Below are 13,987 nucleotides of genomic sequence, written 5' to 3'. Positions count from 1 at the left end.
AAACACAAATGTGCCTCAACAGGAAAAAAGACAAGTAAACTGTCCTTGAACTACTACTCAGCAATAAAAGGAAATGAACTACTAAAATAGCAACTTTGTGGATGGATCTCAAATAAACGTGTTGAATAAAAGTAGCCAGCTAACAAAAACAAAACAAAATATATGACATTTAAGAACAAGCAAAACTGGATGTCTCTGATGGTCCGGTGGTTAAGAATCTGCCTGCCAATGTAGGGGACACAAGTTCGATCCCTGCTCAAGAAAGACTCCACAGGCCACTAGGCAACAAGGCCCGTTTGCGACAACTATTGAGGCTGCAATTTGCAACTACGGAAGTCAATGCGTTCGAAAGCCCACATTCTGCAACAAGAGAAGCAATCACAAGATGTCTGCACACCACAACCAGAGAAAGCCCACCTGCAGCAATGATGACCCAGCACAAGCAAAACTTAAAAAAAAGAAAGAACAAGCAAAACTAATCTATGGTAACAGAAGTTAGAAAGTTTTGCCTCTGGAAGAGATGAGAATGGATAATTAATGAAAGGGGGCACAAGAGAACTTCTTGGGGTAATGGATTTATATAGCATACTTAGTCTGGCTGGTACTTACACGGTATATACAACTGTCTATCAACTGACATCAAACAATTAAGATCTGTGCATTTTATTGGTGTAAATTAAATCTCAACTTAAGAAGAGTTCTGGGACACATTCGCCTATTAAAATTAAGTGTATCAACTAAATCGGCATCCAAGGTGGAGTGGTGGTAAAGAGTCCACCTAGAAATGCAGAAGAACACTGGTTCGATCCCTGGGTCAGGAAGATCCCCTCAAATAGAAAATGGCAACCCACTCCAGTATTCTTGCCTGGGAAATCCAATGGACAGAGGAGCCTGGCGGGCTACAGTCCATGGGGCCACAAAGAGAAGGACACAACTGAGCAAGTGAGCACACACACGCATCAACTAAACCATGTGTTTTCTGCCCCCTGGAGTGGAAGTGAGGACTCTCTTAACCACTGGACAGCCAAGGGAAGTTCCAACTAAATCATGCTTTTTATCCTCTTAAATTTCAGATAAGAAACCTGCATTGGACAGAGCAAGCTTACACAGATTAACTTTTTAAAAATATAATTTTAAAGGTTACACTCCATTTACAGTTATTATAAAACAAATTAACACTATTTTTTAAGTAACACAATCTCAAAACCTCAAAACTAAGGATTCGAATTTCACCTTACTTCTTCAAATCATTAACTTACGTATGTCAATTATAGCTCCACAGAGCTTCCCAGAAGGCAGTAGTGGTAAAGAACCTGCCTATCAAGGCATGAGATTTAAGAGACACAGGTTCAATCCCTGGAGAAGGAAATGGTAACCCACTCCAGTATTGCTGCTTGGAGAATCCCATGGACAGAGGAACCTGGCGGGCTGCATTGCACAGGGTCACACAGTTGGACACGACTGAGGCAGCTTAGCACAAAACTGGAGAAGGGGATCATTCACTTAACTCGCCTAAATTCTTACTTTTTTTGATATTTGCAGTGCCTCACTTCTGGCAGTAACACAACAGGCCTCCCATGACTCACCTATTAAATCTATCATCTGACTGCAAAAGTCACTTCCATGCTCAATTGAATCCCAGCTTCCCTGGCCCTTTTCCAACAATCTTGCAAAGTGGTTATGATTTGAATAATACAAGCCAGGAGGGAAAGCACTGCAGGAAATGTGCTCAGCCTTACTAGAGTATAAGGAACAACGAGGATAGTGAGGGAGACATATTGTCACTGAAGGTTGCACAGACTGCAGAGAAAGTGCAGAGGGCAGGAGATGAACCTAAGAAAAACTGAAAAGTCCATGTCATAAGACTGTTTTGAGAAGAAAAACTGAAGTACGTAAAATGGCTTTTTAAATAATATATTAATAAAAACACAAATAAAATTTACGTTTACTGGTGGGTGACTAACAAAAACAAGGGGACTTAATATAGGATTAAAGATTAGAAGTTTGCCAGGGCTAAGAAAAGAATTCCAGAAACTCAATTTACTTATGACTTGATTACAATCTTATACTTTTTCTTTAAGGAAAAACAATTTTTAAAAACAGGAAACCTGGGGGTTTCTCTGGTGGTCCAGTGGTTAAGAATCTGCCTTGCAGTGCAGGGGATGCAAGTTTGATTTCTGGTCAGAGAACTAAGATCCTACCTGCCACAGAGCAATGGACGCCACAAGCGCTGAGCCCAAGCGCAAACGCTAGAGAGTCTGTCCACCATAATGAAAGGTCCTGTGTGCCACAACTATTTTAAGACCCAATGCAACCAAATAAATATATATAAATTTAAAAACAGGACATCTGTGCACCCTACAACTGAAACTTTAACGTATACTTATTCCTCAAATACAAAGAGAATAGGATATAGCCTAAGGAATCAATATCCAGTTATCATCCATTATAGAATTAGAAAATAATTTTCTATTTCTAACTACTACAGAATTATGCCTTCTTGGCTAATGGGAACCAAGTTCGCAAAACTGAAGATGAAATATTTCTGCCTGGATTATAGTTAACAGGGTCTTCTCTGAGGTATTACACAGACAGTGAGTGCAATGGCATTAACTTACAGTGGCTTGCAGAGACAGAAGTGAAGTAGAAATCAGGTAAGAGGTTTTGAGCCCAGAAAAGAAATTACAACAAATGCAAACTTTACTCAATTGTAAAGGCTTTTTTCATTTTCATTTGAAAAGAAAATCTAAAATCAACTGATACATATGTCCATACGAATGCAAAATGGTCTCTTAATGTAGAATCTTTCAGATCAACCACATATATTCTGACATTCTAGAATTTCTATGTACATGTGCATTGATGTTATAGGTATTACTAAAAGATTTGTTTTTAAAATTCCCTATTTCCTGGATGCAACCCTAGTTTAGAATTGACTAAAATTAACATACCTTTTTAGGAAGGCCAAGATCCCCTTTCTTGGGCATAAATCCAGGGTCTAAATCATTGGATTCAAGAAGTTTCTTGGTTGGTTTTCTCTGACGCTTACTTTCATAATTTCCTGAAATGCATGTATCTTTTCATTAGATGATTTAGAAACTGGGCACAAGCTGATTTTTTAAAAAAACCTATATATCATGCAAAAATTAGTCATCCTATTTTTTTGTTTTTCTCATGATATTCTGGGAAGAGATGGGGTAAAAATTTATTTATTCTAAAATATTAGTTAATGTAAAACAAAATAAGAAAATAGCTCCGAATATAGACTCAAACTAATGTGAGGCTGTTGTTATGTTAATGTATGTGTGTATACACTATGTGTGTGTGTATACACATACATATATGCTTTTTAACTCACAAATGAACTAAGGGAGAAATTGAAAGGGCAGGACTGCCTTTAGAGCAATCAACTGGTGGTAAGAAAAAAAGGAGAAGTGAATTCAACAGAGCCAGAATTCTGGGCATATGGACCAGGAGTAGAACTTTTGTTTTGTTCCTAAATAAGTAAAGACAACTTACTTACTTTATAGGACTGCTCTTAAGAATTATAAAAAACAGCCAAATAACCATCTTTATTATTCTTTTTGATGTCTTATTTGATTCTGCACAACTGGATACCCTTCTAAAGAATAACATCAGAAGCAATTGTTGGGAATTTAAGAAAGTCACATGCAGAATTTTCCTTGGCTGACTACAATCCTCAATAGTCAGTATTATAAAATTAAAAACAACTTCCCAAGTAATACAAAGATTGGTAAAATCAGTATCTGAAGTATAATTTTTATGTGTTTACTCAACTTGTATGCAGTGCTCTTCCCCCAAATCCTAGTCTGAGTGCTGATTCACACTGTGGTTGATCAACAATTATGAAGAGCAGTAAGTGTAAGGAGCCTAGTGTTTTGGTTTTTTTTTTTCTTTTTTTAATTTGTCTTCCTGCCAGTACACCACCAATTTATGATCAGGAACTGTATCCATTAGCCAGTACTATAAGGATTTCCCAGGATCAAAATGGATAGCTTGTTGTACACAGATACACTACTGGCTTTCCATCAAAACATACTAAAATATCCTGCGTCCTCTAAGTATACCCACTTCCATACTGAGACCCATCCCCATCTTACCTGGTGCTTTAACTAGCAATTCCTCAGACTCAAGGGCAGGCCGTGGAGAGACTTCCGGAGCCACAGGCACAGATAAGGTCAGCTGTGGCAACTCAGCATGTCCACCTCCAAGTTCTGACTGAGCCAAGGGCCCTTCCAAAAATGGAGCCTCCCTTTCAAGAACTGGAGGCTCTTCTTTGGTTGAAATCAAAGAATTCTCATCCACCTGTTTGTTCTGAGCACTAGATCGACATCGGGCTAAAAGGCTTTCCTCTTCACAGCGGGAACTTACCTACGAATAAAAGATAGACAGGCAATCCATAGGCCAAAATTGTTGTGATTCAAGTGTTATAAAGAATATTGCACATATAAAGGAATGAAATTCTGACACATTCTACAAACAGAAGAAACCTGAAGACATAACACTAACTAAAATGAGTAGACACAAAATGACAAATATTGTATGATTTCACTTCTATGAGGTACCTAGAATAGGAAAATTCACAGAGACAAAATAATAGAGTGGTGGTTGCCAGGGGTTAAAGGAAGGGGGAAGTGGAAACACTTTAACAGGTACTGAGTTTCAGTTTGGGAACATGAAAAAGTTCCAAAGACAATGATGGCATACTTAATGCCACAGAATTTTACACTTAAAAAATGGTCAGGGGCTTCCCTGGTGGCACAGTTGGATAAGAATCTACCAGTGCAGGAGACACGGGTTCAATCCCAGATCTGGGAAGATTCCACATGACACAGGGCAACTAAGCCCGCCTGACAACACTACTGAGCCCGTGTTTTAGAGACCGCACACTGCAACTACTGAAGCTGGCCCGCCCAGAGCCTAAGCTACACAAAACAAGCTACCACGGTGAGAAGGCTCTGCACCACGACGATGCGCACCCCCTACTGGCCACAGCGAGAGAAAGCCCACGAGCAGCCAAAAGAGCCAGTACAGCCAAAACCAGATAAAAACTGGGAGGAAAGAGGGTTAAAATGATCCATTTTATGTTATATATATATATATTTCACTATAATTTTTAAAGGGTAAAAATGTCATTGACAGATACAACAAAAACAACAAAATGATCTCAGGAATGACAGAATGATCTTACTTCATTTCCAAAGCAAATCATTCAACATCACAGTGACTAAGAAACACTAAAGCTATAAAAATTCATTAAGGCCATAGTGATGATCTAAAAAAAGAAAAAAAAAAGATTCCCTAAAGTGAAAGTGTTAGTTTCTCAGCCGTGTCCAACTCTTTGAGACCCCCATGGACTGTAGCCCACCAGGCTCCTGTCCATGTAATTCTCCTGGCAAAGATACTGGAGTGGGTTGGCCATTTCCTTCTCCAAAAGATTCCCTAATGTGTCATCAATAAAAGCAGCTAAACTTCCAATGTTGAATTGATACATTAATGGGAAAGAAATATACCCATTTCTATACTATAAAATGAGAGACTGCCAGATAATATAAGCAGAAGAAATAATAAAATCTGAAAGTCTTCATTTTGTAATCTCAAATGAAATTATTGATATAGACAAGGAATTATAAGTGATTTAAAAAAATCAGGGAAATAGCTGATGGGAAACATTGGAGTCAAATTGGAGTCAAATTAATTATACATGTACTGTTGCTTAATCCAAAAGGTGACGCATAACTCAAACCAGAGAGATCAGTTAATCACCATTTTGAGCTAGTGGAGGTTAAATACTTTCCAATGTCATGCAACAGCTCTGATGTAATCTAGCCAAAATGTTTAACTTGAATCTATCAAAATGTCAGTTAAAACTACCACTTAAAAAAAAAAAAAAAAAAACTACCACTTAACAGGGAACCTAGAAGCAACTGCAAATTGAGAAGGCAGATACTCTTAATATGTCACTCTCATCACTTACATAGGGTCATGAAAGCGGGGGACTGTCCTGGATTTAAGGTGATTTAAGAAATACAACAAGAAGATATAATGTAGTCCTGGACTGGATCTTGTTTCAGATAAATTAAATGTAAAGGTTAGGAAATAACTGGGGAAATCTGAACAAGGATTTGTTATTAGATTTTTAGAGGTGCATGTTACCTAGGGAAACAGAGTCAAAATATATCTTAATTTATTTTAAAATACTTTGTTTCAAGGAATTCAAGTGAAAAATAAAGCAAATAGGTACTGTAACATTTGTTGATAGAATCAGGATCAAGCTATTATTTTTATATTATTTGTATTATTTTTTACTAAATATTTTATCATAGTAATACTCCTAAATCATTAAAACTGTTTCAAAACAAAAGGGGAAAATATACATACACACACTATATACATAGTATGTAGAATCATTTATACATTTTCTGTATAACTAGTATATGCTAAATACTCTGTCAGAAACTGGAAATAAAAACTAAAAAACAAGATTCCAGTTAAGGAAACCATTGTCCCGTGAAGATAAAACATGACAATGAAGGCAAAATTGCAGTATCCTAAAAGGACTGATAAAAGATTGCTGAAATGTTGGAATATACCTTGTGCACCTGTTCCTGTGTCTTCTTTTGTTTTTTCTTAGGAGCAAATATCTGATCATATTCTTCGGTATATTCCAGAAGCCACTTGCTTGGCTTCCTAAGGCGTTTCTTCTCTGATCGCACAGCTAAAAGAGGAGGGACAAGTTCAGTACTAAACAAAAAGTTATAGAGAAACCCAATGTTTTCATATAACCATCTCTGCATTCCCAAAAGAAATTCACAAAAAACACCATGTTTTAAGCTCCAAGAGGGTAAAAATGATTTGTTATGGTTTATCCTATGCAAACATCGGGAGGAAGGAAGACCTTTGTTGCTCTATCCACAGATACAAACAGCCCACCTAATCTTAAGGAAATTCAACTGAAACTAGTCCTATAGCGGCTTCCCTGGTGGCCCAGATGGTAAAGAATCCACCTGCAATGCGGGAGACCTGGGTTTGATCCCTGGGTCAGGAAGATCCCCTGGAGGAGGGCATGCCCACCCACTCCAGTACTCTTGCCTGGAGAATCCCAGGGACAGAGGAGCCTGGCAGGCTACAGTCCGTGGGGTCGCACAGAGTCGGACACGACTGAGCAAGTAAGCACAGCATGGCACACAGTGTCCCACGGTGACAGAGCTACTAATACAATATAGATTCTAAACCAGGCAAATTCATAAAGAACACCACGCAGCATCTCACTTAAGGGGGTTCCCAGGTAGTTCAATGGTAAAGAATCCGCCTGCCAATGCAGGAGACATGGGTTTTGTCCCTAGGTTGGGAAGATCCCCTAAAGAAGGAAGTGGCAACCCACTCCAGTGTTCTTGCCTGTGAAATCCCATGGACAGAGGAGCCTGGTGGGCTACAGTCCACAGAGTTACAAAAGAGTCACACAACTTAGCGACTAAACAACAACTTCTCTCTGGATTATGCAGATTAGATGAATATCCAGATAGAATATTTACCCAATCAGTACTACAACATGAATTTCAAAAGCATTTCACACATACTTTCTATCACGGTTGTGATGAGTTTTTCACTTTAGAAACATCAAAAAAATAGTTATCTGTATACCATTAAATGTATGCCAATATAACATTTAAAAATGTATGGCATGGACCCCAACAGAAAAGATAAGATATAGAATTTTGGGTACCTGCTTTAAAAAAAAAAAACTCTTGCCATGTTTTATAACTAAAATATCAATGTACCATACCATTTCTCTTTGAATTAACAGTGAAACAAGTATCTATTATAATTTCCCTATAAAACTTTATCCTAGTCTGTTTTTTATCCTAGTCTTAATATACTTAACATGTTGTAATCATGTTTTTACTTTTCATACTGCAGAGGATGAGACAGTTAGACAGCATCACTGACTCAATGGACATGAATTTGCACAAATTTGGGGAAATCGTGAAGGACAGCAAAGCCTGGTATGCTGCAGTCCACGGGGTGGCAAAGGGTCAGATGTGACTTAGCAACTGAACAACAAGAAGAATCATTTTACTATACTGTAAACTCTTTGGGAGCAGGGGCTAATGCCTACAGAATGCTGGATACAATCTACTCAACAGGCCAGGAGTACTTCATAATATGGTGACTTCAGAGAACATTATTCCTGCCTCATTTTAATGTGGCAATATGTGTGTTCTGTCAATAAAACAAACACAAAAGAAAAGGTCACAGGGTTCAGCAAGCATTGGGGCAAACTAGGGTAAAGCACCCAGGGCAGTCAGCATGGGGGCCCGAGACACTGGCAAAACAAAAAGAGGGCAAGCATCGGAAAGCAGGAAACAGGTAAGCAGAGCCATGCATATCTGAGGCGTGCGTGCCCAGGTGCTAGGTGCACAGAATATAAGGTCCTCAAGACATAGAAAGTCATAAAGTTGGGGTGTTTTAGGCATGGAGCACCCTGGATGTGGGATTTTTCTGGCAGGTGCAGAGAAAGATGAGGTGCCCAGGATGCACAGGACATGGGGTATCCAAGGCACGCTTGTTGTGGGAGTCCCTGAGTGCAAGGTAGGATGTTCAAAGTGAGGAACACACTGGGAATAAGAAACATGACATCAGGGACATGGGCGATGTTGGGCACGCTGCCAAAATGAGTAAAATATTGCTACATGCCACAATATTAATAATCCACAGAAACATTATATTAAATGAAAAAACCAAGACAAAAAGATCATGCATTGTATAATTCCATTAATATAAAATGCCCAGAAAGGGCAAATCTATAGAGATGAGACAGTAGACTAGTGGTTGCCTGGGACTAGGAATAGGAAGAGGGGCTAACTATGATGATCTTACAGAAATGCTATAAATATTCAAAAACCGATTTATAGGGATATTTGTGCAACTCAGTAAATTTACTAAAAAACATATGCTTGCACACTTAAAAAGTGTGTGACTTTTGTAGAATATAAATTTTACCCTGAGTAAGTTTTCTTCTTTTCTTCAAAACACTGGTATTTCCCAAGAAACTAGCATACTAACAGCAACATCAATCCACCAATACAGATTATTAAACCCTGTCATACCTCTACCTCTCTAGTTCTGGGATCTCAGAGGAAAAAGAATTTAAAAAGGGTAGGGGGGAGACAAAAATATAAACAACTCTTCATAATAATGGCAAGTTACTCAGCCCAAATCACCTGTCGAAACTAAATACAAATACTGCATAAATATATTTTAAAAACTAACTTAAACGAAGCAAAAACTGACAAAACTGTAAAGAACTACAAACCAAAATCCAATGGAAAGGAATAACTTATGGAAATAAGGAGAGCACTGAAACTGATTTTGCCCTGAGGACTTCTTGGCAATCCTGTTGGGAGGCAGGAGTTTAAAGGAGACTGAACCTGGGCCCCAGAAGATTCTATCCTCAGAGTTACAGTGAAACAGAAGCGAACCGTATCCCAGGCCCCAGGAGACCACGAGGAAAGGTGCTTTGGCACAAAGTGGAAGGGGAGTAGGAGAGAGGACAAGTCTTTGAGAAGCTGTGACTGAGCCTCCTGTCGGTTTACAATCCGATGGACAGGAAAATTCAAGCCCCCGTAAAAAAGTTAACAGATCATATTAAACAAAATAAACAGGAATAATCATCTCAATAAACACAGAAAAAAATCTGAAAAACTAAACAAACTAGGTATAGAAGAGAATTTTCTCAGTCTGAAAGGCCATGTATCAAAATCCCAGTAAATAAATATCATAGTTAAATGGTGAAATCCCAGAAGCTTTTCTCCCTAACATCAGGAGTAACACAAGGATGTTTGTTCACTCTACTTGTCCTCAACAATGCACTGACAGATTAAGCTAGGGCAGTTAGGCAAGAAAAAGAAACAAAATGTATCCAGATTAGAAAGGATGAAGCAAAACAATCTCTTTTGGCTGAAGACATTGCAACCCCATGGACTACAGCCAGCCAGGCTCCTCTGTCCAAGAAATTCTCCACGCAAGAATACTGGAGTGGGTTGCCATTTCCTTCTCCAGGGGATCTTCCTGATCCGGGGATCAAACCCGGGTCTCCAGCATTGAAGGCAGATGTTTTACTGGCTGAGTTACTAGGGAAGCCCAGGAAATCCTAAGGAATTCATAATAAAATGATTAGAGCTTTAAAAAAAAGTTCAGCAAGGTTGTAACACAGAAGATCAATATATAAAAGTCAACCGTGGGAACTCAAACCCGGGCTCTGTAACAACCTAGAGGGGCAAGATGGGGAGGAAAGTGGGAGGGAGCTTCAAAAGGGAGCATACATATGTATACCTATGACTGATTCATGTTGATGTTTGGCAGAAACCAACACAGTTCTGTAAAGCAATTATCTTTCAATTAAAAAAAAATAAGTAAAAAAAATTTTTTTAAAGTCAACGGTATTTCTTACATACTAGCAATGAGAAGTCCAAGAATGAAACTAAAAAAAAATCTTATTTATAATAGCACCAAATAAAGGATAAAAATACTAAGAGATAAAATGAACAAAAGCAGTGCAAGAGTTGTACACTGAAAAGTACAAAATATTGTTGAAAGAAATCAAAGACGACCTAAACTAATGAAATGCCATCTCTTGTTCATAGGGTGGAAAACCTAACATTGTTACAATGCCAACACTGCTCAAACTGACCTATGATTCAGCACAACCTGTATCAGAATCCCAGCTGGCTTTTTGGTAGAAATGATAAGAAGCTCCTAAAATAAATACAGAAATGCAAAAATCCAGAAGAGTCAAAACGGTCTTGAAAAGGGATAAAGTTGGAGGACTTGCACTTTCTGATTTCAGAGCTACAATAATTAATTACTACAAAGATTAAGAATTTGTGGTACTGGCATATAGATAGACATATATATTAATAAAAAAGAATTGAGAGTCCAGAAATAAACCATCACATTTATGGTCAAAAGATGTTCAAAGAGGGTGCCAGGACCATTCAATGGGGAAAGAATACCCTTCTCCACAAATGATACTGAGACAACTGGATTAAGCAATGGTTACTTAGCTATGACACCAAAAGCACAAAGAACCAAAGAAAAAATAGGCAAACCAGACTTGGTCAAAATTAAGAATGTCTGTGCTTCAAAATACATGATTAAGAATATAAATGGTGACCCACAAAATATGAGAAAATATGCGCAAATCATACCTAATAGTGGACCTATATATAGACCATGTAAAGAATTCTTAACAATAAAGACAAATACCCCAATAGACATTTTAACTGATCAAAAAACATATAAAAAAAGATGTTCAACATCGTCAGCCATCAGGGAAATACAAACCAAAAGCAGCAACGAGGTACCACTTGGCACCAACCAGGACAGCTTGGTCAAACAGGTGTACATGCAGACGTAGACACTTTTGCAAAACGTTCTGGCAGTTCCTCAAAACTTGTACAGCAGGAAGGCAGCATCAGTTAGGAAGTTACAGTACCCCAGGGCAAGTGCAAACCCATGAAAAACAGCACTGAAATGGATTAGAAAAGCCAATCCACTTTACCTGAGATTGCCACTCAAAGCAAGCACAATCGCTCTCCCCCTTAAAGCTGAATGTTGGGGTGTCCAACATTCCAGTGTTTCCATTTCTGTCTAACCTGACTGGGAACTCAACAGAAGTCCCATGGTTTGGACTCCTGGAGGCACTAAAAATAAGGGAGAAGGGGAACAACATGTTGTAGAACCAGAGGGGCTATAGTGACACAGACAGGGGCCAGACTGGTAAGACTGGGAGAAGGTACTCAACCCCTGGCTTCTCTCTACAAAGGGAGGTAAAAGAGGGAGCATTTGGAAATCTGGATTGTTAGAAAATTGCTCAAGGGACTAGTACCTGTTTGACCTCCTTGTGGGAGCTAACAGAGAGCTGGCTTCTTCAGATACCTGGGAGCTGCTGAGAATTAAAGACAGTGACAAAGCTTGTTGCAACAGCAACAACTAATGTGCAGTACTGCAGAAAAACACAAGAGGAAGCAAGAGATTGCAAACCCCTGAAAAAGAAATAGACAAACCTCTCTGATTAGGAAACTACACACACAAGCCCACAGAAGAGAAGCCCATACTCCAAAAAAGATTCCAGAGGTCCCCAGAATCTCTAGCCAAGATGACTGGTGTGCCTCCCCCTATATGAAGCCAGTCTGGAAAGACTCAGAAAAGTGGCTGTTTAATCAAATTCAAATGTATGAAACTTGGGGCAGGGGGATGGGGGTGGGAGGGATTATGAAATATACAAAGAAACAAGGAAACACATCCCAAAGAATCAAAATAAATCTCCAAAAACTAACCATAAAGTAACAGAGATCTATGAATTATCAAAGAATTCAAAACAGCTGTATTAAGGAAACTCAGTGATCTACAAGAGAACACAGATATTTAAAAGAAATCATGACAGTCAACAAAAAATAATAGAATTCTTTAAGACTAAACTACCATTTTATAGAAAAACCTGTAATCACTTTTTAGAATTCATATGCATATCAAAATTATCTTGGAATTTCTTGAAGAATACAAATGCCCAGGTATTACTCTTTTCTCCAAAGCTCCAGATGTGTTTCTAATGAGCAGTCATGTTTAAAAACAAGTACACTCTAAGATGATTTTTACTTTTATCTAGTTTATTTTACTTCTTCTATTTCAAAATCAGTGCTACTATATTTCATTCAGCATGTTTTCCAATTTCTCTGTCCTTTTAAAAATTTTCTTTCTTAAGTCTTTATAAGCATAGTAGAAAAGCTTTTGTGTGGGTATATGCGCATATATATATATATATATATACAGTATGTACATATATTTTGGAAAAAATGAGTTATTGTCTAGCAAAAACATTTTATGACATTCATTCCATTTGTTTGACTTAATCTGAATGCAAGATTTCTAACTTATATTCACTCAAAACTCTGATATAATTCCATGTATTTTGGCAGCTAAAAGTCTAGAAACCTTATCATCTTAGTGATTTAAAAACATTTTTTGAATGAGGCTTGAAATTTCTAATCCAATTCCGAGAACCTAAATACTACTTTCTGTAAAAAACAAACAAAAACAGGAAATTAACATATGATACAACATTATTAACTAAACTACAGATTTCGTTCAAAATTTCACAAATTTTTATCCTAGTGTCCATTATTTGTTTTCTTTTCATACTTTACTCAAAACTCCAAGCTGTATTCAACTACACTGAGCAGCTTCAGCTGCATGCAACAAATTCTGGTAAACTCTCTGCATTTTTATTCTATTACTACAAATATTTTCTATTTCCTTGCTATGGCTTTTTAGATACACCCACTGTCTAAAAGTGGACAATTAATTTCCAAATATATGGGATTTTTTTTTTTTACATGGGATTTTTAAAGTATCTTTGATATAAACTTCTCATTCAGACACTAACTGCTCATTTAAGTGCTTTCTTCTCTGCAATCGCCCTTTGTGTTTTTCAGTCTTCTAACTTTATTGAAACTTTCAATGGCTAGGTCAAAGATCTTTCTTGGTAAATGTCACATTACACTTGAAAATATATGGGTTATTTTCAAATATCTTTTGTTACTGATCTCTAACATAATTCCACAGTGTTATCACTCTGTATAATTTCAATACCTTTCAGCTCGGTTCAGTCACTTTGGACTCTTTGCCACCCCATGGACTGCAGCATGCAAGGCTTCCCTGTCTATCATCAACTCCCAGAGCTTGAGCAAACTCATGTTTGAGTAAACTCATGTCCATCAAGTCAGTGATGTCATCCAGCCATCTCATCTTCTGTCGTCCCCTTCTACTCCCGCCTTCAATCTTTCCCAGCAACAGGGTCTTTTCCAAAGAGTCAGTTCTTTGCATCAGGTGGCCAAAGTATTGGAGTTTCAGCTTCAGCATCAGCCCTTCCAATGAATATTCAGGACTGATTTTCTTTAGGATT

General features: G+C 37.9%; 1 protein-coding gene across 6 annotated transcripts in view; it reads right to left on the bottom strand.

Moving 5' to 3' along the window:
- Window positions 1-13,987, bottom strand: part of NSD1 (nuclear receptor binding SET domain protein 1) — a 144,549-nt gene that overhangs the window by 52,458 nt on the left and 78,104 nt on the right. For all 6 annotated transcript variants that reach the window (XM_065918262.1, XM_065918258.1, XM_065918260.1 and 3 more), the window contains 3 exons: window positions 6,615-6,739; window positions 4,122-4,392; window positions 2,952-3,061 (listed from right to left, as the gene is read on the bottom strand). In XM_065918262.1, coding sequence (XP_065774334.1) covers window positions 2,952-3,061; window positions 4,122-4,392; window positions 6,615-6,739 — 506 coding nt within the window. The remainder of the gene's footprint in view (window positions 1-2,951; window positions 3,062-4,121; window positions 4,393-6,614; window positions 6,740-13,987) is intronic.

This window comes from Muntiacus reevesi, chromosome 1 (assembly GCF_963930625.1).
Source record: "Muntiacus reevesi chromosome 1, mMunRee1.1, whole genome shotgun sequence".
Classification (NCBI taxonomy): Eukaryota; Metazoa; Chordata; class Mammalia; order Artiodactyla; family Cervidae; genus Muntiacus; species Muntiacus reevesi.
Note: the sequence above shows the minus strand (reverse complement) of the source record. Positions and strands in the feature narration are given on the sequence as shown.